The sequence below is a fragment of the Temnothorax nylanderi genome, unplaced genomic scaffold (genome assembly GCF_030848795.1).
Source record: "Temnothorax nylanderi isolate EJ_2023f unplaced genomic scaffold, tnyl_v1.0 TNYL_tig0262_pilon, whole genome shotgun sequence".
In the NCBI taxonomy this organism is placed as follows: Eukaryota; Metazoa; Arthropoda; class Insecta; order Hymenoptera; family Formicidae; genus Temnothorax; species Temnothorax nylanderi.
Genome location: NW_027249324.1, coordinates 17501 through 44247, shown reverse-complemented (window position 1 = coordinate 44247; position 26747 = coordinate 17501). Strand labels below are relative to the sequence as shown.

Below are 26747 nucleotides of genomic sequence, written 5' to 3'. Positions count from 1 at the left end.
CGTGTAAGTCTTCCAACTGGCGGGGTGGCCGCGGATCCAGCCCAGCACCACCTTTGAATCTGTCCATAAATGAAGAGGTGCCTCCCTCGCCTCGAGAGTGAGCTGAACGGGAGCTGCCAGCTGAACGAGGAGCTTGGCAGCGCTTAACTCGAGCCTAGGTAACGTCACCTGCTTCAAAGGAGCGACTTTAGTTTTGGCGGCCACCATTCTTACTTCGATCCTCCCGCTTTCGTCTTCGGTCCGCACGTAAATACTGCGGCGTAAGCCCGCTCAAAGGCGTCCGAAAAGCCGTGGATTTCAAGCCGGCAGCCCTCGCGTCCGCACGTCAGCCATCGTGGAATTCGTATGGCCTCGAGGAGAGGCAGCTCGCTTTGCAACTCGTGTTATCGTCGAGAGTCGTCGTCGGGCAGAGGCGTGTTCCAGTCTATGCCCAGCAGCCACGTCGACTGGATCATGATCTTGGCGCGTACTGTGACCGGGGCCAGCCAGCCCAGCGGGTCAAACAGCCACGCCGTCAGCGAGAGCGCCGTTCGCCTCGAGAACGTCTCGACTTGAAGCAGCCGAGTTGAAAAGGCGAAGCAGTCGTCGCGAGAGGATGCCATCGCAGTCCCAGGGTGAGATGGCTCTCGCCTGATTGCCAGCCCCGGGGCTCCTGCTGCAGTCGGTCCTCCACTGGTAGATCTTCGAGCAGCGCCTCCTCGTTCGCGGACCATTTTTTGAGCGGGAAGCCGCCCGCCGTACAGATCTGCACGAGTTGTCGTTGTCTTTCCTTGGCTGCTTGAATAGTGGCCGCACCCGACAAGACGTCATCCATGTACGTCTCGTCCTCCAAGACGGCCGCGCCGAGCGGCCACTTCTCTCTCTCTCATCGGCCGCGAGCTGGTGCAGCGATTGAATGGCCAAGGAGGGAGAGCACGTCAAGCCGTAGGTAATGGTGTTCAGCTAGAGATCCTGAATCTCCTCGCTAGGATCGTTCCGCCACACGATTCTCTGCAGGTCCCTGTCCTCCGGATCAACCTCGACCTGTCGGTACATTTTCTCAATATCTGTGGCGAAGATAAAACGATGTCGACGCCACTTTATGATAATGATTATTAGAGGCGGCTAAAGATTTGGTCCGACCATCAAATGTTGGTTGAGGGACGCGCCGGATGGAACGGTGGTCGAGCCATTGAACACGACCCTCAATTTGGTTGTGGTGCTCGATTCGCGCATCACGCCGTGATGCGGCAGATAGCAACGCGGCTTGTCGCTCACGTTCGCGGCCGGCGGAATCGGCGTCATGTGCCCCAGCTCGGCATACTGACGCATGAAGTCGCGGTATAACGCATGGAAAGAGGCGTCCCGCGCGAACCTACTCTCCATGTGTTTCAACACACGCATGGCTACGCGACGCGTGTCCGAGAGATCAGGCAACGGACTCACTACGGGGAGACACACGACGTAACGACCGGAGGAATTGCGTCTGTGTGCGAGCAAAATGATCCGCGCACTCCCGATCTTCCTTGCTGAGAGCCACGCTCGTCGACGGAATTTCATCCTGCTCCCAGAACCGACGAACCATGTCCGCCAGCTCCTCCTCGACTCGGCATTGAAAGGCCTGTGCCGAATGGCCAGGGCTCGATTCCCCGACGGAGCCCGAAATTATCCAGTCCAGCTTCGTATTCTGGGCGACGGGTTCGCCATCGCCATCCCTGCGAAGTTCTTGACGGAGGATGGCCGCGTAGACGTAGGCTCCGAGGAGTACGTCGATCGTATCGGACGCGGAGTAGTCCGGATCCGCCAGACTTAGGCCACGAATGTGTGCCCAGGACGCCGCGACAGCTGAGACTCCACCCGCGTACGCCGAGAGACGAGGAAGGATGATCGCCGAAATCGTCATGGCTGTTCCACCCGTCCGCGGCGACATCGACAGCGAGACACGGCCTTTCGCCGTGCACGTCTTTTGCCCGCCGATCCCGAAGACCGAAATCGAAGCGGGCGATCGCGGAAGTTTTAACTGCTGCGCGAGTCTCTCGGAAATCATCGAGATCTCTGAGCCCTGGAGGTCGATTCTGTATTTTGAGACGAGGTGAAAATTACAAGTGAACAGATTTACTAGATTTCGACAAATGAAATTGTAGATTCTCTAGTGAATTTCCTTACTTTTGTAATTTTCACCTCGTCCCAAGATACAAAATCGACCCTCTGGTCGACTAAGCGCGCGTGGAATGCCAGGCGCCGAAGTGGTTGGCGACGCGAACGCGAGCGGTGGCGAGGAGCACGGCCACCAGCTTAACGGGAGTTCCGTGGGTCACATGCGACGTCTTCGCGATCTCGATTTCGCGGCACGCGTCGTGGATCGAAGTATGGTGACGTGCACCGCGCGCCGAGCAGTCCTTCTTCACGACGCATCGTTAACTTTATGTCGACCGAGACAATTGAAGCACAGGCTCTTTTCTTCGACGAACTGACGTCGCTCTAAAGCCGTCTTCTTTTTATACTTGTCGCAAAACATTAGAATATGCTCCTTCGTACAGAGCGGGCAGCGGCCACGCTTGGCCTCGGACTTGCCCTCCTGTTTACGCGAGAGATGACTACGAGCCGATTTTGCCGTTCCGTTCCCCGACTTATTCGCGGCACTGTTCACTTTAACCGGTAGCATCGATTCAAGCGAGTGCAAGCGGCGATCGAGAAATTGTTCTAGCTCGAAATACGTCGGTGGCTCGTTGGAATCACTGATTAATGCCTTCCACTCGCGACGCGAACGCGGATCAAGGAGTTTGAGACAGGATTTTCTCTACGACAAACCCTTTCACCCGACGCGGCTTGGGTCGGAGCTGTCGGGGCTCAAAATGCAATTAATTAATATTTTGGGCGCCAGTTAATTTTCCCGAAATTAACAAAGTTCTGAGTTTTCAATAAGATGGTTCGATTGGGTGACCCAGGAAACAGGAGATACCAAGAAGTGGAAAATAATTGACGGAACTGAAGATTACTACTCACGTTTTAACAAGAATCAGTCTCCTTTATTATTCCACTAGGCAGTCACAACTCTCGGAGATCGACTCTCCGTGCGATCTCTTTCGACAACTTTTCAATGACGCTTTACAAAAATTGACCCTCCGTGCGACCGCTACTTGACAATTTGACGACGTCTTACAATGGTTAGGTTTAGACCTTCTCGCACGGTGCTCACACAGAGAGTGTTTGGTCACGCTTTTGCCGGGAGCCTCCTGTGGTTCGGCCGGTTCGGGAGAGCGCGGAAGTCGCCACAGGCACGACAAGCAAGGCCGACGCTCATTGGCCGCCGGACTATACATCGTTACCGACACATCCGTCGAGGCCTATTCGGCACTTCGGCTGTACAGAGCAATCCCATTGTACTAGCGCTAAGTTTAATTTTAATGTTAATTAAATATTATCTTATTCTAACGCGGATCCCGAGAGTTTAGACTGCGAGACGTTGAGTTCAGAATCTCCTGTCACAAGTTCGACGGCGAGATAAACGAATAAGTCCTCGGAGCGACTCACGGATTGGCCGATCCCGTCCAGCGAACGCACGGTTGCCTTTACTCCGTAAAATATCTTGCGCAATTCAACCGCGGACTCGCTCTTCATTTTCGGCAAGGAGATGAAATTCGCGAGATAGGCGCGCACTAGGAATTGTTTGTTCTCGTAATAAAAACTGAGAATGTTCCACGCGCGTTCGTAATTCTCGTCGGTAGTCGAAACGTTACGAATGAGCAACTCCGCCTCACCTTTTAAGCAGGTCTTGAGATAATGCAATTTCTCTACCTGCGTCGCCGACGAGTCCTTGCCGACGATGGACAGGAACAGGTCCCGGAACGATGGCCTGTCTTCGTACTTCCCCGTGAAATGTGGCAGCTGAATGCGAGGTAGCGTAGTGCGAGGTGTCGCCGTCGCAGTCTCTTGACCGGCTGTCGCGGACGCGGCGCTTTCCTTGGCCTTCAGCGACCGCACGAGGTCCAGAAAGATGCCCTTCTGAGTCAGATAGGCTTCCTCAGCGAAAGCGAAAACGTCTTGCTTGACGTAGTCAAGCTCCTTGATTTTCTCCCAGGGCGATGAGAATATTATCTCATGCTGGGCTTTGAATTTAGCCCAGTTTGTCTCCAGTCCTTGGAGACGAGCCTCAGCTACTCCAAAGGTGACTTTGGTGACTCCTGTCTTTTTCAGATTATCATATAAGCACGCGAGATGCGGCCGTGCAGCTCGGTTTGCGAGCGAATCAGAGTGTCTGTGTCGATAGGCATTGTTCTTAGGTGGTCACTCGAAGCACGAGAAGCTCACCTGAATCCCCACTCACACTTCGCGAATACCGGTCACGGAAATCCGGCTCGAAGGACCAAAAAATGTGCGCGAATGGGTTAAGGAGATTAGCATTCGAAGGTTAATGAACAGTTTATGTAAAGTTTAACGAATGTCTATAATTTAGATTGATGATATTTACACTATTTACAAAAGTTCTTTATTTCGCGATCAATGGCAATTGCGCGGGCGAAAGCAAGCGAGATATGCGAGTTACGCGACCAAGCAGTCACTCGAAGCACGAGTTTAATATCGCGAGCAGCGAAACGCAGGAGCTATAAGCCGACCGAATATATCGCACGGAATACGGAATCGTAATTTCAACAAGTTGATTCGGCGTACAGTTATCGAGTGCGAAACCGCGCGCAGAGGGCCGGAGCTTTATAAACTCGAGCTCCGGACTCCCGGCAACGGACTGAAAATTCAGCGGAGCCAATCGGATGCCGCCACCCCGAGAAACCAGCTGATTTCGAAAGGTCAAACGGCTCAGCTGATCTCGGGGCCGGCAACCGATCAGCTATTTTCGCCGAGTCCTTCGCTTTGCCCCGGGTGTTTACCTCGTGCACTGAGCCCCCGAGACAAAGGAAGAGAGTCGGCACACGCAAATACGAGACAGTTTTTCTGTCCCTCGATATTTCCGAGAAACGACCTTCTCATTTCTAGAATCAGATCTCAAATTATCGTCGTTTCCCGGAATTCTTTAAGATCAATTTTACGGATCAATTTATCAGAATTCGTTTAATTGTATAATTTACGTTCGATCCCAAACACTTTCCAATTAAAAAATACCAATCTGTATAACTGTAAAATCTTCAAAATCAATAGTCACTGTATTCATCGTCATTATTTTCTTCTTTATTTTGTTCTCTACTATTTTTCTCCCCTGAGGTAATGTTATTCCTCAGCCATGTGCTAAACGTTTTTGTTACCAAGGGCAATCCTGATGACTTGTACTTCAAGAGGACAGCATCTGAATACAAACAGGAAATAAACCTGAATTTAATAGCCACGAACTTTACAGAATTGATCGTTTAGAGCACAGTTCATAAGTACGCACCTGATATGAGTGTCCCAGTTTTTGTCGTCTTAAGCCCACTCTTCATGGAGGTCCCACGCCAGTTAAACTTTTTCTTCAAATCTTTAGAAAATATGTAACGGCATATATTTCTCGTCATTTCCTCACATGAATTAGAGGTGTAGCATTTTATTGAAAGATATTTTACCTGCAATGTATGAAGATGTTCAATAATAGATACAGACCATAGAAAATGAATAAAACAATAACAAAAAAAATTTTTTTTTAAATACAGTGAAAGAAAAAATCTTTTTCTCGAGGAAAGACTCAAACTTCAAGAAAGCTTCAACATCAGGTAAAGGAAAGATATCTGGCCATCCTTGTGGCTTCGTTAACTGCTCAGAATCATCATTTCCTACATGTATTGGAATATTCTTCAGCATTGCGTCATGATTTCTTAACTTGAGTTTTATTTCTTCTTGGTTCTTAATAATTTCTTGAAAGGTTCTCTTTATCCCTAAAAAATTTCAAACAAAAAAATTTTGATAAAAAAGTTTTGTCAACATAGTTTACAATGCATTGCAAGTAAACACTGCGATGCAAAAGGAGTATCAAGAAGAATGAAAGTAATTCACAGTACTAAGGGCCATTCTACAATACGTCGCAAATGATGGCAACTGTTAGTTGAAAAGTGTTATTTCCGGTTGTGCTTGTCAGTTGCGGTTGTCAAAAGAGAGTTGACAAACATTTAACTTTGTTAGCGACAGCAACTGGCAATTTGGTAATCAGAAATAACACTTTTCAACTAGCAGTTGCCATTTTTCGCGACGTATTGTAGAACGGCCCTAACTCATACCATCAAACGGATATGATTGCTCGCGACTCATGGAAGCAGGAGTTTGAACATGATAAAAATTGCCTTGGATTCTTTGAGTGGGCATTACTGCAAGGAACACATGAGAGAGAATACAATTATTAAAAATTTGATGAAGAAAATCCAGCCAGAGTGATGACTGCATTTAGTATTACCTCTCGTATTGTTGTTTGACCTCTCATACTATTGTTTGAGGTGTTTTGGCGGAGAGATGTTGTGATGTCTAGGAGAACGTTCGAAAGAAAGTACTCTTTTGGCCGAATTCCTTGGAGGTGACTCATTGACCTGACTGTTCTCAGTACAATCCCTTAGCTGTGATTCACTGACTTGGCGGTTTCTCTGTACATAAGGAAAAGGAGTAATCAGTAAGTTAGAGTCTAAATTAAAATATTTCATATTGTAAGCCTTGGAGAATATCGGAGAATGTTTTTCATAATTTACATTGTTAAAGTCATGAGAAGGATGATTCATTTGAGATGCCACTGCTGAAGATTCAATTTCACTACGTAATGTAGAGTCGTCAGATATATTATACTGTTTGTTTTTCATTTTGTTCAAAAAACAAGTCGATTTTGCAGATTTTTTCAAAGGCATATAGATACGTGAGGTGTTCTGTAAAGAAGGCGACTTCTCTACAGACGAGTTACTAAACTTCTGCTTCGGCAAAGAATCCGTCAAACTGCTAGAACTCCCACTATATGGTCTGTCCAGTTCGATATCCTGATTATTTTTGACTACTTTCTTATTTTCTTTGGGGATATCTTTTTTGTGTTTCTGAGAATGGTAGATTTTGGGGGGGAGATGGCAGAAAGGATCGTGCATCACTTTCATCTGGTTCTGAACTTGATTCATCCAAACGCTTCGGTACTTTCGTCTTGCGTTTGGTCTTTTCCTGGGATTCAGGAGCTGATTCAAAGTTGTCAGTCTCGACTGCTCTTGAAAGCTTTATTCTGGCCTTTGGATAAGTATCTAGAAAAAACTTTGTAGATAGAACCAAATGATAAAATGCAATAAAATTTAAAAATTAGGAATGCAAATACCATATGTGCCCCTAATTTCCGCTTCATAGTCAGACCATGATGAATCAACTGGCATTTTCAGCATGGTCTTTTTAAAATGGGGTGGCCAGTGACTCCTCCCTTTCTGTGGAGTCAGCCAACTTTCCGATACTATAGCAGTCTCTCTCATGGGCTCTACACCAGTATTCTTATCATCTTCATCAAACCACATGAGGAAATCCACGACACAAAACATTTGCTGCAACAAAATATACAAAATAATATAGATTAGGAGATCTTAATGGAGATTTTAATGGAGTAAGAAATATTGAAAAGATATTTTAACATATTACGTTCAATCAAAACAAAAAGCAATAACTAAAAAGAAATGTTACTATTAAATTAGCTTTCAATACCTAGAATAGATGAAGAAGAGGAAATACTACACTTCTGATCTGATTTGGTAGAAATACACACTTGTACCGTACATCTGATAACATGTAAACCTCCATATGTTCTGACAGATCCCAGACCTCATACATTTCAAGTTTAGCCGACTCAATTGGATAAGAATATAGATCACCATATGACTGAAATATTTGTACCACTATCTTGATATCATCATTATCATCACAGAGAAGAATATTACAAATTAGACCATGATATCCATTTCGAAGGCGTACACAATTGTCTGGTTTCTTGTCTTTCAGAATAAAAACTTCACTTTTATAAACATGAAACTGACTCTTCACATTTTCTAAATTGGCTGTGGGACCTCCGTGATGTTCTTGAAGCAAACCTCGAACTACTGATTTGCTACAGGACTTTCCAATTTTTTGGTGCTCTGAAAGTCTCTTGCTAATTTGCTGTAGAGGACGGTTAGTGGACATCACGAGCTTTTTTATTTACCCAAGTTTATTTTCAAAGGGGTAAGCACTAAATGACGATAGAGGACCATGCTGCCAAACTTTACAAGCCAAATGCAGGAGATTATGAATATTATAGGAAACAAATTTATGTCCAAAAATTTCAGCACTGTAAGATACAAAATGTTGCAAAAATATTTCTGCGTCATGTAGAAATAATTGGATAAGTTCCTTATTGCACATTATGAAAATACCACAATGTAATAGCAGAAAACATTTATACACATTAGTATTTAGAATAGAACGGAATACAACTGGACCAATATATAAGAGAAGCTGACGGCATTCAGTAGCTTTCCATTTGGCAAAAAATTTTAAAGATCTAACTTTTCTCACAAATTCAGTAGGTAAACAAGATGACACATTGTCTATGAGATTATTCAATAGCAAAATGCTTGCACCACTAAGCCTTGTAGTTACTTTACCCTTTGACATAAGAAATTTTAAAAGTCTTCTGACTACTCCAAGGTCAATCAAATGCATTGGATCCAAGGGAAAAGCTGTAATACATCCAACTCCTAACTCAACGTCTAAAGGAGAATTACAATTATGATGGTCACTATCACGTTTATTATGGAATGATTCATCAGTTCTAAGTGTGCCACATGAAGTACTGTAAATTGTATGATAGTCGTCACTTCTCCCTTCTTGTTCACACTTCTCACAACCATAAAGAGAATTATGTTCTTTAATACATTTCAGATATGCACGAGCAGGAGCATCACAAATAAATCTAAACTTTACAGTAAAATGCATTCCATTCAAATCAATGCCAGTCTGTTGCACTTCTTTAAGTTCATTAAGGCCGTATCCTCTCTAGTCAAAGGTGGCAATGATATCTCTAGGAGTCTCGTGAGTCGAAAGGCTCAAAACAATGTGACACACCACCACAGATGATATAATAAAATAGATAACCAACTCCTGTATTTTGCTTTAAAACAGTGTTTTAAGCGCCACCTGGGCGAATATACATGAGCGAACTAATATTCAATATGGCCGACTTCTATATATATATATATATATATATACATATATTTATATATAGACTAATAAAGTATAATCAGTATAATAATAAGAGAAATAGGATCGACAATATACAATATCAAGAATTAAAAGCCTTGCGATCCAAGCCTAGTTCTTTGACGGCCTTATGTTAGTTTCTGTATATATATATACTATATATATACATATAATTTTTCCAACAAACTGCGCGCCGATTAATGTCGGACTTTAAAACACAGTTATTGTTAGAATTAAAAACCCTTCCCTCCCCGGAATTAAATCGACTCGATTTAATTATCTAAAAACTGTAAAGAATTTTATTGCGAAAAAAATTACCTCAGCCAGGGTTCGAACCTGGAACCTCCCTCATTCCGTGTAGGGCGTCGTACCAATTCGACCACCGAGGCATGTGGTAATGTTTATCGCAATAACCGGTGATAATAGTTTGGAACGTTTTACTCAGGCGACGTGAATAAATAATAATAAGAGAAATAGGATCGACAATATACAATATCAAGAATTAAAAGCCTTGCGATCCAAGCCTAGTTCTTTGACGGCCTTATGTTAGTTTCTGTATATATATATACTATATATATACATATAATTTTTCCAACAAACTGCGCGCCGATTAATGTCGGACTTTAAAACACAGTTATTGTTAGAATTAAAAACCCTTCCCTCCCCGGAATTAAATCGACTCGATTTAATTATCTAAAAACTGTAAAGAATTTTATTGCGAAAAAAATTACCTCAGCCAGGGTTCGAACCTGGAACCTCCCTCATTCCGTGTAGGGCGTCGTACCAATTCGACCACCGAGGCATGTGGTAATGTTTATCGCAATAACCGGTGATAATAGTTTGGAACGTTTTACTCAGGCGACGTGAATAAATAATAATAAGAGAAATAGGATCGACAATATACAATATCAAGAATTAAAAGCCTTGCGATCCAAGCCTAGTTCTTTGACGGCCTTATGTTAGTTTCTGTATATATATATACTATATATATACATATAATTTTTCCAACAAACTGCGCGCCGATTAATGTCGGACTTTAAAACACAGTTATTGTTAGAATTAAAAACCCTTCCCTCCCCGGAATTAAATCGACTCGATTTAATTATCTAAAACTGTAAAGAATTTTATTGCGAAAAAAATTACCTCAGCCAGGGTTCGAACCTGGAACCTCCCTCATTCCGTGTAGGGCGTCGTACCAATTCGACCACCGAGGCATGTGGTAATGTTTATCGCAATAACCGGTGATAATAGTTGGAACGTTTTACTCAGGCGACGTGAATAAATAATAATAAGAGAAATAGGATCGACAATATACAATATCAAGAATTAAAAGCCTTGCGATCCAACGCCTAGACTTATAGTCTGGAACAGAGCTTCAATAATATATTAAAAAGCACATAAACTACGGTTTTTCTTTAATAAAGAATTAAAAACTTTCGGAATTAAATCGACTCGATTTAATTATCTAAAAACTGTAAAGAATAAAGAATAAAATTCTTGACAAAACTTTTTTTTACAACCCAGCCAGCAACGTATGATCTATTGCTTTCTTGTACTGGATATCCTTTATGCATATTTTCTATATTTTTAACTTGAGATGATTCTGTTAAAAAATCTTCTTCTACCGTTTGTTCTGTAATATTAGTTGCACAAGTAGCATTTTTTACAAACTGTTTTAAAGTAAATAATAAATCGCCGTCATTTATGTTTTCGCAATTGGATCCCACAAATCTTCTTGCAGTAAAATTATTAATTAATAATGTTTTGTATGACCCGCAAAATTGACTGCACGACGGATTTATATTTCTGCGTCCATGACTACGAATTAAACCAAAAAAATTTTCTAAGGGATCCTGATTGATATTTCTTGTTTTTAAAAATCTTATTCCTTTACTTTCAATAATTTTCCATATTTTTTTAAAACCACGCAAAGTAAATATCCAATTTTTTAACGATGGTACACATTTAACTGGTCGTTTAGTTTTCGGATCGACATATCGCATATTAGATAATCGTTTAATGGCATATGGCCAAAAGTTATGATGCTTACTATTTTTCGTTACTGCTACGCGTAGAGGAGTTTGTGGATGCAAGGTATGTGCGTTAACGGAATCGAAAATTTTATTAAAAAGATCCAATGCCACTGCTGTGTCATATCCTGCCTTGTTTGGTATTTGTAACTGACCAATCTGTGATTCAATAAAGCCTCCTAAAAAATGAATAAATTACATGCAATTAGATTATATACAATTTATATTTATTTGTTATTGTTACAATTATTTATTATATGCAAATTAGTAAATTTAAAAAAGTGATAATAAGATTGATTAAATTACCTTTAATTTTGCTATTATATTCTAGATATCCTGATAATCTTGCACTGCAAACTTGAGCAGCACATTTTACTTTCATTTTTTTTATTTTTTATTTAATGACATGTTGGTCCGTCAATTTTGGTACTTGGCGATTTAACGTATTTGTATACATATCCATTTTATATGCCATTTCAATAATGTCCCATGACGCAAACTGTCGTTCGTTTTCTTTCAATATGGTGGTATCAAGTTCCAAATTTTTAAATAATAAATTGTTACGGATTCCTTTTAAAAGATGTGGTGGATCAAAAATAGGTACAATGTTTTGCCCAAAAAGTTGAATAATATCTTCTGAAATATGGAATAAAAAATTGTTTTATGTATTTTAATTATGTTTTTTAAATTATTTTATGTATTGCTTCCTCATAGAGGAAGGTTTGTTTTCGTAAATTCGTATATGAACCTTTGATTGCGTATAAAGTTGGCTCTAATCAACCAAATTTAAAAGCATTATATAAAATAGGGGTAGAAGAAACCAAAGAAAAGATTGTTTTTTGAGTTTTTAATGTCAATATGTTCAGAGTGTTTTAAAACGTCGAAATATTGCATTAAAAAAAATGTCGGTATGTGTGTATGTATGTCTGTGCCAAATTGACAGAAATTTCTATAACTCCAGAACTGATCAATCAAATCTTAACGAATTATATATGAAATAGGGGTAGAAAAGACTGAAGAATATAATAGAATTAATAAAAATTGTTAATAATAAAATTTTTTTTAATTTTTCTAAAAAAATTTTTAGGGCCAAATTGCCAAATTCAATACCAACCTTCTTTAAACGATACTTTATCGATTAAAAAAAAAACAGCCCGATATCTCAATATTTGCAGAAGTTAGAGCAACCACGGACATTTTTAAAAAAATTTGATTAATTAATCAATAATTCTTTAAAATTTCTGTTAAAAAAAACAGTCAAGTTCGCTCACAAAGCTTCCTCTATGAGGAAGCCAAAACAAATAAATACTAATAATTATACATTGAATAAAATACAAGCTTCCTCATAGAGGAGCTTTGTGAGCGAAGACAAGTTTCCACTTGCACACTTTAAAACTATGAGGAAGCAATGTGCAAGTTTCTACTTGCACACGTTTTACTTGTTTTATACTTACGATATTCCTGACCTGTTCTTATACATTCGCGTTTTGAATCCTGAAGAAGACTGTTAATACATGTCATGTTCGGCCCTCCTTGGTCACATACAGTTACAATAATTATCAAGCCAGCTTTAGTTAATTCTTTTATGATTTTTTTTATACATCTCAACAATTGTGCAGATTTGGTTTGACTTTTACAAAAGCCATAATACAATGGAATTTTCCAACTTTTCAAAATTCCTCGTATCATAAATACCAATACATGATCTGCTATAAGAGATGTACGTCTATGTCCCCAATCTTCGAAACCAATGATTTTATCATTTAACTGATTGTATTGCAAATTGGCTTCTAATGACATCTCATCCCACATTAACACGCATAATTTGTCATGATCGTTATTTATTTGTGCCATATGCTGCTGCAGATGCTCAAAAATAAATTTGTTAATTCCTGGTTGTAATGAGATTGTTTGTAACAAACATTTGAGAGTTTTAGGACTTGGCAGTATAAATAATTTTGATAGTAGCTTGTAACAAGAACCAGATTGTTTATATAGTGATAATGCTAAAATTTTTTCATCGAGCGTGAATCTTCTTCCCTATATGTGGAAAATATTAAATATAAAATAAAATAATTATTTTATTCATGATATGTATAATGTATTTATACAACAATATTGTATAAACAACATTATATATATTATTTATGTGTAGCATTTTTCAAAAAAGATAGATACTACTTTTGTATTGTTGCAATACAAAAGTATTTTTAGCATTACAATCAACATATATAGGACATTATTTTAATTGTACATGATAATAATAAGTTTTTTAGTTTGTATACATGATTCTTACATTTATAATACTTGATTCTTGTATATAAAACATTCAAAAAGTAATAAAAAATAGTTATCTATAATGTTATCTACAAATGATTTTTCAATAATTTTATTTTACAAAAAATATAATCATTGTCTGTAAATAGAAATAAAGTTATTGTAATTTAAAGCATATATTTTTCAAATATATTGAACTTCGTTCTGGACACGTTGATTGTAATGAAGATTTTAATTCATTAAAAAGTTTTTTATAATCTACCTTAGGAGAATACTTTATATTCTTTAGTTGCATATTAAAAAATAATTTTTGAGTTGGAGTTAAAGTATTAAACTTTTTACAAAATTGTGCATTTGCAAAATTTTTTGCATCTTTTAGGCGTTGTTTATAACGTACAACTTGTGCTTTCATCTGGTTTCTTTCTTTTGCTAACATTACAGCTCTTCTGTATATTTTTCGTGCTTTTGGTGTTAATTGGGATTGCCTTGTAACAGAAGCAAGTATACTTCTTGATGTTTTTGGTGTGCTGGGACGATCAATTACTTCATTTATTGAGTTATTTGGAATATTTTGTGACGCATTTGTTTCTACACATTCTGTATTACTTGTAGAGATTTCATTTGTATAACTGATAATATTAGATTGTAACTCATTATCAGTTTGTGTATTTGTTTGTGTACTTGTTCCACATTGTTCATTTAATAAGTCAGAAACACCCGTTTCAAATTGTGAATGCAGTTCAGTTATATTTGTATCATGTGTTTCTACTATATTTGTTTCTATACTATTATATATATTTACACTGGGCACAGCGTTATGTTTCAATCTTCGCCGATTCTGAGTATAGATGTAATCATCAGGCAAGAAATGTAAATGACATACTCTGTATTTTCTTAATTCCTCTGATGAAATTTTTGAAATAATATTATTATTAATAGCTTCTTTCCATTTATATAATAACGTGATATTTTGGGGAAAAAATGACCAGGGACTCTTGAATTTGATTTACAGCCTGGTACGATGCAAATCCATTCAACTTTTGTCATATTATTAGATTTATTGTGCATCAATTTTGAGGCAGCATCCAGTCACGCAACAATAAACTTGAATAAAATACTTTTTCTTTCTTGAATATAAAACGTATGTCCATGTAAAAGTAATATTAAGTACAATAATATACGAGCGATTTAAAAACCGCTATGGTAAAATAATCGCAATGTATTCATACCTGTATACGTCAGTGTATTCTATATTGACTCGATTTCTTCGGCATCGGAGAAAAATAACCGTGATAATGCTTGTTCTTCACGTATCTATATATGGGCTGCTTCATAGACAAGATACTGTCCAGGCCCACCGAGTCCCTCTCGATGCCTGAACCAAATCGCCGATTCGGGAAGACGTGTCAATAATCGTGCAAAGAAACTACTCGTGTGCACAGATGATATAATACTCGTGTGCACGAAATACTATGCTCGCTGCTCGACATGCTCGTGTGATTATTCAGCCATATTTCCTAATGTGACGTCACAGAAACGACATAGCCGCCATCTGGACGAATATACTAACATGAACTAACACGGTTTACTTTTTCATATAGAAGTTTCCCCCCCATGCACACCACTAGGCGGCCGGTCCTTGCGGGCCGGTCGTCGCACGAGCCCGGTTTGCTGTACGGCGCCTCTGCCCGTCGCACAGTGTGATATTTCGACAATCTAGGGGGACTTAAATCCTATTCCGAAAATAATGCGTCTTTTTAAACAATATATTGAGGAAAAATCTTTATAATGACATTTAACCCTCAAACACGGCATTGCTTAGGCTACTCATTAGCATGGCACATGAGTTAGCGAAGTTAGCGTAATCCAGAGTTTTCTTGTGTTAGTATCTAATGCACCAATTTTTTTTTCTTTTATTTCAGTAGTAACTTTTGCAAAACTCTTGCAAAATATAAGCAAATGTAGCATCAAATCTTGCTGTTGATTGTCTATGTTCAGCTCAAATATCGAAAATGGTCTAGCGCAAAACTGTGAAAATTCATTCTATAATTGAGAAGAAATATAAAAATCGCAAACGATCGCAATAAATTTTCAAATTTCTAGATACCTTATAAGTCCTATTTTAATATAAATTTAATAAATGTCCCATATAATACCATATAACATAAAAATTCTTTCACTTTTAAATTCCTTTAATTTTTATGTTTGTTATACGGTATTATATAGGACTTTTATTAAATTTATATTAAAATAGGACTTATATATAAGGTATCTAGAAATTTGAAAATTTATTGCGATCGTTTGCGATTTTTACATTTCTCCTCAATTATAGAATGAATTTTCACAGTTTTGCGCTAGACCATTTTCGATATTTGGGCTGAACATAGACAATCAACAGCAAGATTTGATGCTACATTTGCTTATATTTTGCAAGAGTTTTGCAAAAATTACTACTAAAATAAAAGAAAAAGAAAAATTGGTGCATTAGATACTAACACAAGAAAACTCTGGATTACGCTAACTTCGCTAACTCATGTGCCATGCTAATGAGTAGCCTAAGAAATGCCGTGTTTGAGGGTTAAATGTCATTAGAAAGATTTTTCCTCAATATATTGTTTAAAAAGACGCATTATTTTCGGAATAAGAATTAAGTCCCCCTAGATTGTCGAAATATCACACTGTGCGTCGTCGGGATCTCACCGCTTACGACGGCACGGCGTCTAACGGTCGAACATGAGTTTCGCGAGTTCGATGTCGAGACTCGGAATCGTCTGTAGACGACTTAGGTTAGGCTTGCTAGTTCCATAGAAAATTCCAACAGGAAAAGGCTTAGTATTAAACTGTACACATCTGGCTGTTATAGGCCAACATTCAGAACGGGCACTCTTATAAATAGAAATACCATCAAAATTAAAATCAAACAGAAGTTTAGTACTATTCACTACTCTATCTTTCTTCAGTTTTCTCATCTCTTTCAAAAAACCTAGGTGAACATATTGACCGTTTGTAAGCTCTTTCACGTGTACTTTGCGCTTACTTGTCATACGAAGTGTCTCTGCTGTTTTTGGTAGCTCTAGGTGATATTGTCTTAATATACTCAACAGATCAGAGGTCGCTTTCAACGTTATTTGATGCTTAACACTCCACTGAGCCAACAACATACCAAGTGGCAAATTTTCTTGACTGTCATCGTTACTGAATTCATTATTACTAGTATTACTACAATGACCACCATCACCTTCATTCTCATTCTCTGAATCTTTACTTGAACTATGGAAACCATCATTGTCATTATCATCAATGTCATGATTGATGCTATCATTAATATCAAAATCATCAATTTGATTGACTGATAAGCCAGCATCATCACTATCGTGTATCAGCACATCTTCAGCATCTTCAATTATATTGTGATCCATTGCAAACAACCTATCCACTTGTTTTTTGACTGCTCTAAGAGCTCGCTTCTTTATAGATCCTGGTTTGTACTGAAAATGAGGTCATTCTTGAAATTAGGAAACTTACCAGATGTACTTCAACAAATTTTGATACTGTTACATGTAAAATTTTTCTGTTGTGACATGTTATGAGCAAATAATGTTTATGTCTTACAACTATAACTCCGCAAAACGAAATAACAGCCTATCTCTTTCGAAGAGAGGGAACAGAAAATACAATTGTGAATCGAGAAAAATCATCGATTAAACTTGAAACAATATGTTCTATTTCGTTACCATTAGGGTCTTCGCACAAGAACGTTTGTAACGCATTAAATTACGAAATCTTAAATTGTTTGAGAATGAGCTTGGCTGATAGAATGCTAACACACGAATGAGTAGATCATACAACGGGGTAATTGAAATGAACAGATCGGCACTGAGTTTCAGGATTTATTTCTTTCACAGAGTCGTAAATCACTATATACACTATATACACTGCGTTATGTACTAATTAACTGAGCGTGAGCGGTTTATACAATAACGATGAGTACCGTGCTAAACTGATTTACTTGCGTAGAGTACAACGTGAGGCCGTTGAATCGTTCCGATTACAATCAGCAGCCACGTGGCTTTAGAAAATGAGACGTTTCACGAGATTAACCAACGAGACACTGGACCTCAGTTTAATTAATCCGCGTAACAATCTTAATGAGGTCCATTGGCCTCAAAGATGAGGTTTATCCTTACTGAGTGCCCGACAGAATAAATGATTACGCGAGCGTTAGAATTTAGACTGCCATTGTTCACGAAAGCAAGAGAGTAACTGCCGGAATGCCGGCGATATCGGCAAGGCGAAGGCCGGAGCATGCTAGCATCACGTGCCATCGCTATTCGAAACGATCCGCACGATCGTCCAGGAGGTGCTGCCACCTCACTGGGCTTGACTACCGCACTCCTGAACATTTCTGCCCGCCATCAGCAACCAAGTTGATGATGTCCCTTGAGTGATCTTTAATAAGTTACTCAGGATGATACACTGGCAGCACAGCAAGCTTGGTGATGGGCCTGGTGAGTGTAGTGGTAGCGGTTTTCAGCTGTACCACCCTGGTAAGGCCATCCTTGCCCGGCATTAATGTTAGGACACGGGCAAGAGGCCACTTGCAGGGAGGAAATCTCTCATCGGTGAGCAAGACTAATGAGCCTGGCTTAATGAGATTTGAAGGATGATGCCATTTTGAGATTGCCTGCTGTCGTTGTAGGTAGTGAGCTGACCATTGAGACCAAAATTGCTGAACCTTCTGTTGAATGAATTGCCATCTTGACAACCTAGAAGTAGAGAGATCAATAAGTGAAGGTTCTGGTATGGCAGTGAGGGCTGTTCCAATGAGAAAATGTCCTGGTGTGAGGGCTGAGATATCTTCCGGGTCGTCGCTGAGAGGCTCCAGAGGTCTTGAGTTGAGTATAGCCTCGATTTGCGTGAGCAGCGTCATTGACTCCTCAAAGGTGAGCCGCGTTTCACCCACAGTGCGCCTTATATGGAATTTAATGGATTTCACTGCAGCTTCCCACTTTCCTCCCATATGCGGGGCAGCAGGTGGGTTGAAACTCCACTGAGTTCTATTTTCTGTGAGCATTGCCGTGATGAGTTGATTTTCTTGAGTCTGTTGAGTGAATAACTTCCGAAGCTCCCTGTCGGCTCCAATAAAGTTTGTTCCGCAGTCTGAGGTCAAGGAGGCAGGCACTCCCCTTCTCGAAGTGAATCGTCTATACGTTGAGATGAACCCTTCCGTTGAGTAATCGGAGACGACCTCTAGATGTACGGCTGATGTAGTGAGACACACAAAGACACAAATCCATGCTTTGTAGGTTTTTGCTCCTCTTCCCTTGGTAGTCTTAAGGATGATTGGCCCTGCATAATCAAGTCCAGTGTGAGCGAATGCACGTGAGGGTGTGACTCGGGTCAGAGGTAGTTGGCCCATCAATTGATGAGCACGGATCCCCCTTTGCCGAGCACACACCACACACCGCAAGATGTGGGATTTGACAGGAGCTCGTCCACCAACTATCCAGTAAAGTTGTCTGATATGAGCCAACGTGAGCTGAGTGCCTCCATGCATGGTAGATCTGTGCGCTTGATCTATAATGAGTTCAGATAACTTTGAATCACGAGGCAAAATTGCTTGGTGTTTACCTTCGTACGTGAGTGCAGCGTTATTGAGACGACCACCCACTCTAATAGTGCCCTGATTGTCGATGAACGCTGTGAGGCGACTAAATGGGTGAGATGTTGGCAACAGAGAGTTGGAATGTAACACCTTGAGTTCGTGAGTGAAAAAGGCAGCTTGAGTGGCATTGATCCAGAAAGTTCGTGCCCTTTCCATGTCAGCCAGGGTAATGAGACTAGCTGGTGATGAGTTGAGCTTGCGTTGTAACCGTGAGCAAAATCTGAAACAAAGAGCTGTGATTCTGAGTAATTTATTGAGGGTTGAGTACCTATAGATGAGATCCCAATGATATTCTTGAGCTGATTGAGTCGTGAAAAGCGAGGTTCCTGGACGAGACTCGAATGTGCATTGCCCGTCGAATTGAGTAGGTTGGGTGGGCCATGAGGTTTCAGAGGCTAAGATCCAAGGTGGTCCCGTCCACCAAAGTGCATGGGTTTCAAGTTGAGCCATTGTGACGCCTCTTGAAGCACAGTCAGCTGGATTGGCTGCGCTTGGCACGTATTTCCAATGAGCTCCCTCAGTGAGTTCCTGAATTTGAGACACCCTGTTGCGTACGTAGTCTTTCCAGCGAGACGCATGAGTTTTGATCCACGCGAGCGTTGCTTGAGAATCTGTCCACAGGTATTTGTCCCTGATGTCCATTGTGAGTGTGGCTAGGACATGCTTCATGAGTTTTGCCAATATGAGAGCTGCCGTGAGCTCTAACCTCGGGATGGTTAGTCGCTTCAGCGGCGCGACCTTTGTTTTTGAGCAGATAAATGTCGATTGAGTACCTGTGGATGGTGTGTATGCCGTCAAGTAAATCACGGCAGCCATGGCGAATTGAGATGCATCAGAAAAGCCATGAAGGTCCACTATTGAGCTGCTGGTTGTGTTGAACCAACGAGGAATTGAGAGCCTGGCCAGGCTGGTGAGATCCTTTCTGATGTTGAGCCAACGTGAGACGACCTGGAATGGTAGTGGATCATCCCAGCTGAGTTTGTGAAGCCAAAGTTCTTGAAGAAGCATCTTTGCTTTGATCACTACTGGTGAGAGAAAACCTAGTGGATCAAATATCTGAGCCACTTCAGACAATATGAGGCGTTTTGTGAATTGACCCTGGTGAGCTGGTAACATGGTTGAGACAGAAAATGTATCTTCCTGAGGCGACCATTTGAGACCGAGTAGTTTTGTGTTGCAATCGTCAAGTGAGACTGAAGAGTGAGCGACTGTTTTCGATGAGATTGCCTTTAGGAGTTCAGGATGATTGGAGTGCCACTTTGCTAGAGGAAATCCGCCCGCATTACACAGATCTCTGAGTTGATGAGCTATTTTGATGAGATGTTTGATTGTGTCTGATCCACCGAACATGTCGTCCACACATCTCCCACGCTCGATTGGCGGCAATGCGAGGGGAAACCTGTGGCCTTCATCCTTAGCCAGTTGGAGAAGAGTTCTCACTGCAAGGAATGGGGCAGCTTTCGTTCCATAGGTGACAGTGGTGAGGTAGTACAGTACTTCGTTGTATAGCTCGTCTATCCAGATGATGCGTTGCAAATCCCAATCGGATGGATGCACTTTGATTTGACGGTACATCTTGGTGATGTCAGTAGAAAATAGGTATCGGTGCTGTCGGATCCAGATGAGTACATCAAAGATGTTGAGCAACAGGTTTGCTCCGGTGTACATGGTGTCATTTAGCGAGAAGCCCGTAGAAGTGGCACAAGACCCGTTGAACACTACTCTCAGCTTCGTAGTTTCACTGTCAGGTTTGAGTACTCCATGATGAGGCAAATAATAATGAGTTGAACTTCTTGATGTATTTGATGGGATTTTAGCCATGTGATCGAGTTGTTCATACTCTTGCATAAACTGGGTGTAAAGTTTCTGAAGTTCACTATCTCGTTTGAACCTTTTGAGAGTTCCCTGTAGACTTCTACGTGCTGCCTCATATGAGTTTCCTAAGATACTAGTTGACAACTTGAATGGAATGCGGACGATGTATCGACCAGTAGAGTCCCGTGAATGAGTAGTCCTGAAGTGAGTCTCGCACTCCTGTTCGTCTGTGGTGAGTGAAGCTGTGGTTACCGTTGGAGGCTCCTCCTGTATCCAGAATTTCGTTAACAGTTCTTCTAGGTTGGTGTCCTGCTGGAGTACCTTGGTATGATGTGCCGTCCTTGTGTGAGTAGGGATTGTGGACCGAACTGGGCCAAGAACGAGCCAACCAAATATGGATAATTGAGCAACTGGTGAGTCTGACGTGCATTTCTTAAGGTTAGGTTTGATGACTTGTCCATACGAGTCAGCTCCAATGATAAGATCAATTTCTCTTGGTTTGAGAAATTCCGGATCCGCCAGTTTTAGATGTTGAAGATGAGGCCAATCTTGTTGAGGGGATTCAAATGTTGGCAGAATCGTTGTCAGTGTCTTGAGTATGTGAGCACGGACGGTGACAGCTGCGTGAGAGTGAGTTGAATGCAGACTGAGGTCAACCACTCCCTTGGTTTGAGTTGTTTGGTTGCCACCAATTCCAGTGATCGAAACTGACGAATGTTGTCGCTTGAGTGAGAGCTGAGTGACGAGCCTTTCTGAAACAAACGTGAGTTCTGATCCTGAATCAACGAGAAGTCTGACTGTGTGAGTGGCCACCGCTGAGCGAACGTGGGCCATTGCAGTGGCTAGCAAGGTGTGTGTTGACCTTGAGCACTGAGTTGCCTGGTTGACGATTGCAACATCGCCTCAGCATGTTGTTGAGGGTGATGAGGTTGAAGTAGCCGCTACTTGCTGAGAGGGTGAGGTGGTCGGCTGTGTCGGTGTCGATGAAGTTGAGTGAAGCATGGTGTGATGTCGAGCAGAACATGTTTTGCACCCTTGAGTTGATCTGCATGCACGAGCGTTGTGTCTGCCAAGACAATTATAGCAGAGGCGTTTTGTTTCTGCAATTCCCTTTCGTTGTGCAGGCGTGAGTTGCCGGAACTTTTCACAGGTCACTATGAAGTGATTGGCGTTGCACATGTCACAAGCATAGGGTGCCGGCTTGGACTGATTGGCTGATGAGGACGGCGTGGTTGGTTTTGAGGACGCGTGGTGAGCAGTTGCCTTTCGTTGAGTTGGCTTTGACTGAGCATTAGCGGCCTCCACTCTTTCCAGTGCCCTTGCCTTGGCAGTGAGAAACTCCATGAGTAGCTCAAACTTGGGAAATTCTTGAGAAGCACCGAGTGAGGTTTCCCATGCTTCTCTTGTGTCACTGTCCAGGAATCTTGATACGTGATGCACTAACATACAATTTCCCAGCTGTTCTGAGATGCCTAACGACTGTAAGGCATTGGTTGCTTCGGTCACCGTACTGATGAGCTTCGTCAGGGATGACGCGTTTTTGTGAGCGGGCGTTCTGATGCTGGACAGCTGATCGAGATGTGCTTGTATTATAAGGCGTTTATTTTCATAGCGCCCGATAAGTAGTTCCCAAGATGGCATTAATGAATCTCCTGTCATCGAAAGATTTTGTATGAGCTGGGCCGGTGAGCCCTTCAAGGACGATCTCAAATAATGTAACTTCTCGACATTAGTTAATCGTGAACTGTCCATGATTACGGACGAAAAGAGCTCCTTGAATTGTGGCCACGCTGTGTAGCTGCCATCAAAACTTGGTAGTGAGATTTCTGGCAGCCTCGGATGAGCAGGGCGATTCAATTGAGTAGTCAAATTTTGCGTGAGGAGTGGTTCAGTGAGTTCATGCTTGAATTGCGTCAGCGCCTCTCTGCCTGAACAAACCAGAAGTGTCTCGTTAAAGTGCACATTGTTGCTGAAGTATTCATGGTCCAAGAATGATTCCGGCCATGCTACTTCAAAGTAGGTATGTTCCTTGAGGAACGCTTTGTGCAGCTCCTCCAGTTGAGTAATTTGAGCCGTCACTCTTCCAAGAGAAGTCTCCGTTGCTGAATCAGGGATAGATTCCACAAGCTTCCGAATTGATTCCACTCGACACATCTGGGTTCTGCATTTTAAGTAGAGCTCTGCTGAAAGGCGAGCTGGGGATTTTGTACGTTGAGACGTCCTTGACGGTTCTGTTTGCTCACTAGTCTTAGTTTGTGATGGTACCTTGAGTGTTTGTGTCGGAGTGCTACGTCCGGAATCCATGGGTTTGTTGACATCTTTTTCTGACATGTTGAGCGTGAAGGATCGTTCGAGAACCGTGAAATGGCGGCGCGCACCGACACTGCGTACCGCGATTAACCGAGAGTCACTGAATTTTCACTCCTTTCAATCCCCGTTGTATCCGGCTCGAAGGACCAAATGTTTGAGAATGAGCTTGGCTGATAGAATGCTAACACACGAATGAGTAGATCATACAACGGGGTAATTGAAATGAACAGATCGGCACTGAGTTTCAGGATTTATTTCTTTCACAGAGTCGTAAATCACTATATACACTATATACACTGCGTTATGTACTAATTAACTGAGCGTGAGCGGTTTATACAATAACGATGAGTACCGTGCTAAACTGATTTACTTGCGTAGAGTACAACGTGAGGCCGTTGAATCGTTCCGATTACAATCAGCAGCCACGTGGCTTTAGAAAATGAGACGTTTCACGAGATTAACCAACGAGACACTGGACCTCAGTTTAATTAATCCGCGTAACAATCTTAATGAGGTCCATTGGCCTCAAAGATGAGGTTTATCCTTACTGAGTGCCCGACAGAATAAATGATTACGCGAGCGTTAGAATTTAGACTGCCATTGTTCACGAAAGCAAGAGAGTAACTGCCGGAATGCCGGCGATATCGGCAAGGCGAAGGCCGGAGCATGCTAGCATCACGTGCCATCGCTATTCGAAACGATCCGCACGATCGTCCAGGAGGTGCTGCCACCTCACTGGGCTTGACTACCGCACTCCTGAACATAAATACTAACGGGTTAGGGCCTAAGCAGAATAGCTGATATAATTATAATTTTAAAACAATGTTCTTGTGTCTTGTGTCTCAAGTCTTACAAATATTGACACTTCGTGCATACGTTTAAGACGTTTAAAGTTTATATCATATATAACCTTTATAAACTCACGGTCAGCACTTATCATAACAACGTGTTATGAACATTTTTTGTACTAAATTCCTTTAGACATGACTTTTCCAAATTTAACCGATATAATATATGTTATTACACTTAAGCAGCCCATTCACGTCACGTACGAGTTTGGCTCGTAAGTTCGACTCGGCTCTGTTTCTATTTGTTCGTGGGTAGGATGTCACGAGCCGGACTCGGCCTCAGACGAGCCAAGTTCGCACATTTTCCTTTCATGTGTAGTGAAAAACGTTCGAGTCCGGCTCGCAAATCAAGCTCGTGGATACTTGCGAGCCAAACTCGTACGTGGATGGGCCGTTTAACTGTAAATTTTAACCTTTTTTTTAACCGGCTTCATGTCTGCTTTGATTAATGAGCTTAACTTCTTCTTTCTTTTTGGCACTTGTCTTCGGGAGAAGGTTAATGCGGCCAGCTGTTCGATGAACAATAACCTATAAACCGCCGACTAATGAACGTTCTGTCGCAATGCCGCTAGACATACAACGCGCGGCCTGACGGCCTGACGGCGTTTCTCCCTTCTACACACAAAAGACGCATGCGTGATACGAGCCTCGATTCTTGAATTCATTCGCAAGAGAAACATATGCGAAAATTCTGCTTTTACAGAAACGTTGCATTTGTTGATTGGTTAAAAGTTATGCGATAGCCAATCGACTTGCAACTTTTTTGTAAGAACAATTTAAGGTCCACAAGTCTGAAATCCTGATGACTATAATATATCTCAAAGTGTGTGAAATAGCAAAATATACAAAATTAAAAAAACTTAAAAATTTAAATGTTTTATAATGAGTCAAAAGCTACTCATTTAATTATTTTATAAAACCCGTCATTTATTTAACCAAATGCTCAATTTGCATTAATTACGCATTTGAATGCGCACATTTTTAACACACAATTAATGTGGTTTTGGAGCTAATGCAATTGTACGCGCATTAAAAGTACGTTATACGCGCATTGGCACTCCTTGGGCGTTGTCTGCATAATGCTTTTAAGTTGCTCTAAACGAAATTTGTTGTCCGGTGACAGCAATATGATGACAACTGAAGGGAAACTTATGCCAAATACTATTTCTTTTCTTATGCCAAGCAACGCTTGGCTATCTGGGATATCATTATCAATATTATATTGTCGAATTTTTGTTTAAAGACTATATACGTTTGATCAACGTATTGATGTTTTTTTTTAAATAATGAGCAAATTATATTCAATAAATGATTAATTCAACATATTAATATTTTATTTTTAAACACTCTATATACCAACTATTCTCTATTTTATTAGTGCATTTTATTAATGCATTTATATGTTATTTCAATTAAATGGTTAAAATAGCTATATATATTTTTCAAACTTTTTGGTTAATAACTTTTTAATAAACAACGAGCGACGGGTAAAACCTTTTGAAGGTCATTCAGGAGGATGACCTTGACAACATATGTCAAGGTCAAGGTCGTCGGGGCTGGGCCCTTTTTTGTCAATATTTACCTAATGTTTTGAAAACGTCTCGACGAGATCTACAACTTTTATCTCAAGGAAAAAATTAAGTTCCATATAAGAAATTAGTTTCCTTTAAAATTTCTTGAAAATGCCGACATGTATGACACGACTCACATTGGAATCATATGTGCCCCTTCAAACCAAACAACTTTGATCTGAAGCATTTTTTTTCTAGAATCACAAATAAAAAAGTTTTTGGGAATGATTGATTAAAATGGGACACCCTGTATATACTCCGTTCAGCGAGAGAATATCCACGGTCTGCGCATAGGCAGGCAAAGTCCCACACAGCAAAATATATCTGAGATATAGCCAGATACCTTTATGCCTACAATTTTAATTAAGTCAAATTTGAGATATCTAATTTTCAGATATTCACAGAATATCTGCAAGACATCATTATTTGATATTACATTATATCTTTGAAAAAAATATCTCTGCAACATTTGCATACAAATATATGACCGATTCACAGTTAATTAGCTCTTATATTTTTTATAAAGATCAACTCAAGTTTATTCATAGCCAATAAAACAATCCAGGTTCTCTTGGATTGTTTTATTGGCTATGAATAAACTTGAGGATTGTAAATAGACGTTTTGTGGGCGGAGATCTGCGCGAAATGGATGAGTTTTCGTCCGATCCGTGGATATTCTCTTGCTGAATGCAGTATACTTATAATGTATACTCATCATAATATTATAATATTATAATATTACTCCTAAAAAAAAGAAACAATAAAATATACAATGCAATACTTATAAAAAGTATTATACTTTTTATATAAACTATCTCAAAATTATCTAATATCGCTATCTTTATCTTTTTATCGTACACAATAGAAATGTACATACACCATATGACACTTTGCTCAATAGACTGCACTAAAGTTCTATCTTAATTTATTTACATGCAACAAAAAGCGCTTCAGAATCTGTAAAGTAGATTGACTGCAAAATAAAAGCTTATATACTAACCTTACGCTGTAAGCGATACATAACAAATCTTTAATTTTAATTATTAACTTTATGACACGTTGTGCTACGCTGTCGCTTTGTACGTTAATA

At 40.5% G+C, this 26747-nt stretch overlaps 2 protein-coding genes and 1 pseudogene across 2 annotated transcripts in view; all 3 read right to left on the bottom strand.

Annotated features, from left to right (window-relative positions):
• Nucleotides 1–13594: 13594 nt before the first annotated feature.
• On the bottom strand, nucleotides 13595–15256 carry LOC139780099 (uncharacterized; annotated as a pseudogene).
• Nucleotides 15257–16010: 754 nt separating this feature from the next.
• LOC139780106 (uncharacterized) overlaps nucleotides 16011–26747 on the bottom strand; it is a 10955-nt gene continuing 218 nt past the window's right edge. Inside the window, exons 1-2 of the mRNA XM_071718609.1 lie at nucleotides 24500–26747; nucleotides 16011–16936 (exon numbers count right to left, since the gene is read on the bottom strand). The exon at nucleotides 24500–26747 is cut by the window's right edge and continues 218 nt beyond it. Coding sequence (XP_071574710.1) covers nucleotides 16169–16936; nucleotides 24500–24520 — 789 coding nt within the window. The 5' untranslated portion in view covers nucleotides 24521–26747 and the 3' untranslated portion in view covers nucleotides 16011–16168. The remainder of the gene's footprint in view (nucleotides 16937–24499) is intronic.
• LOC139780105 (uncharacterized) lies at nucleotides 17326–21771 on the bottom strand. The gene is made up of 2 exons (XM_071718608.1): nucleotides 19080–21771; nucleotides 17326–19025 (listed from the first exon to the last, which is right to left on the bottom strand). The coding sequence occupies exons 1-2, from the start codon at nucleotides 21760–21762 to the stop codon at nucleotides 17908–17910; spliced, it is 3801 nt and encodes a 1266-aa protein (XP_071574709.1). The 5' UTR covers nucleotides 21763–21771; the 3' UTR covers nucleotides 17326–17907.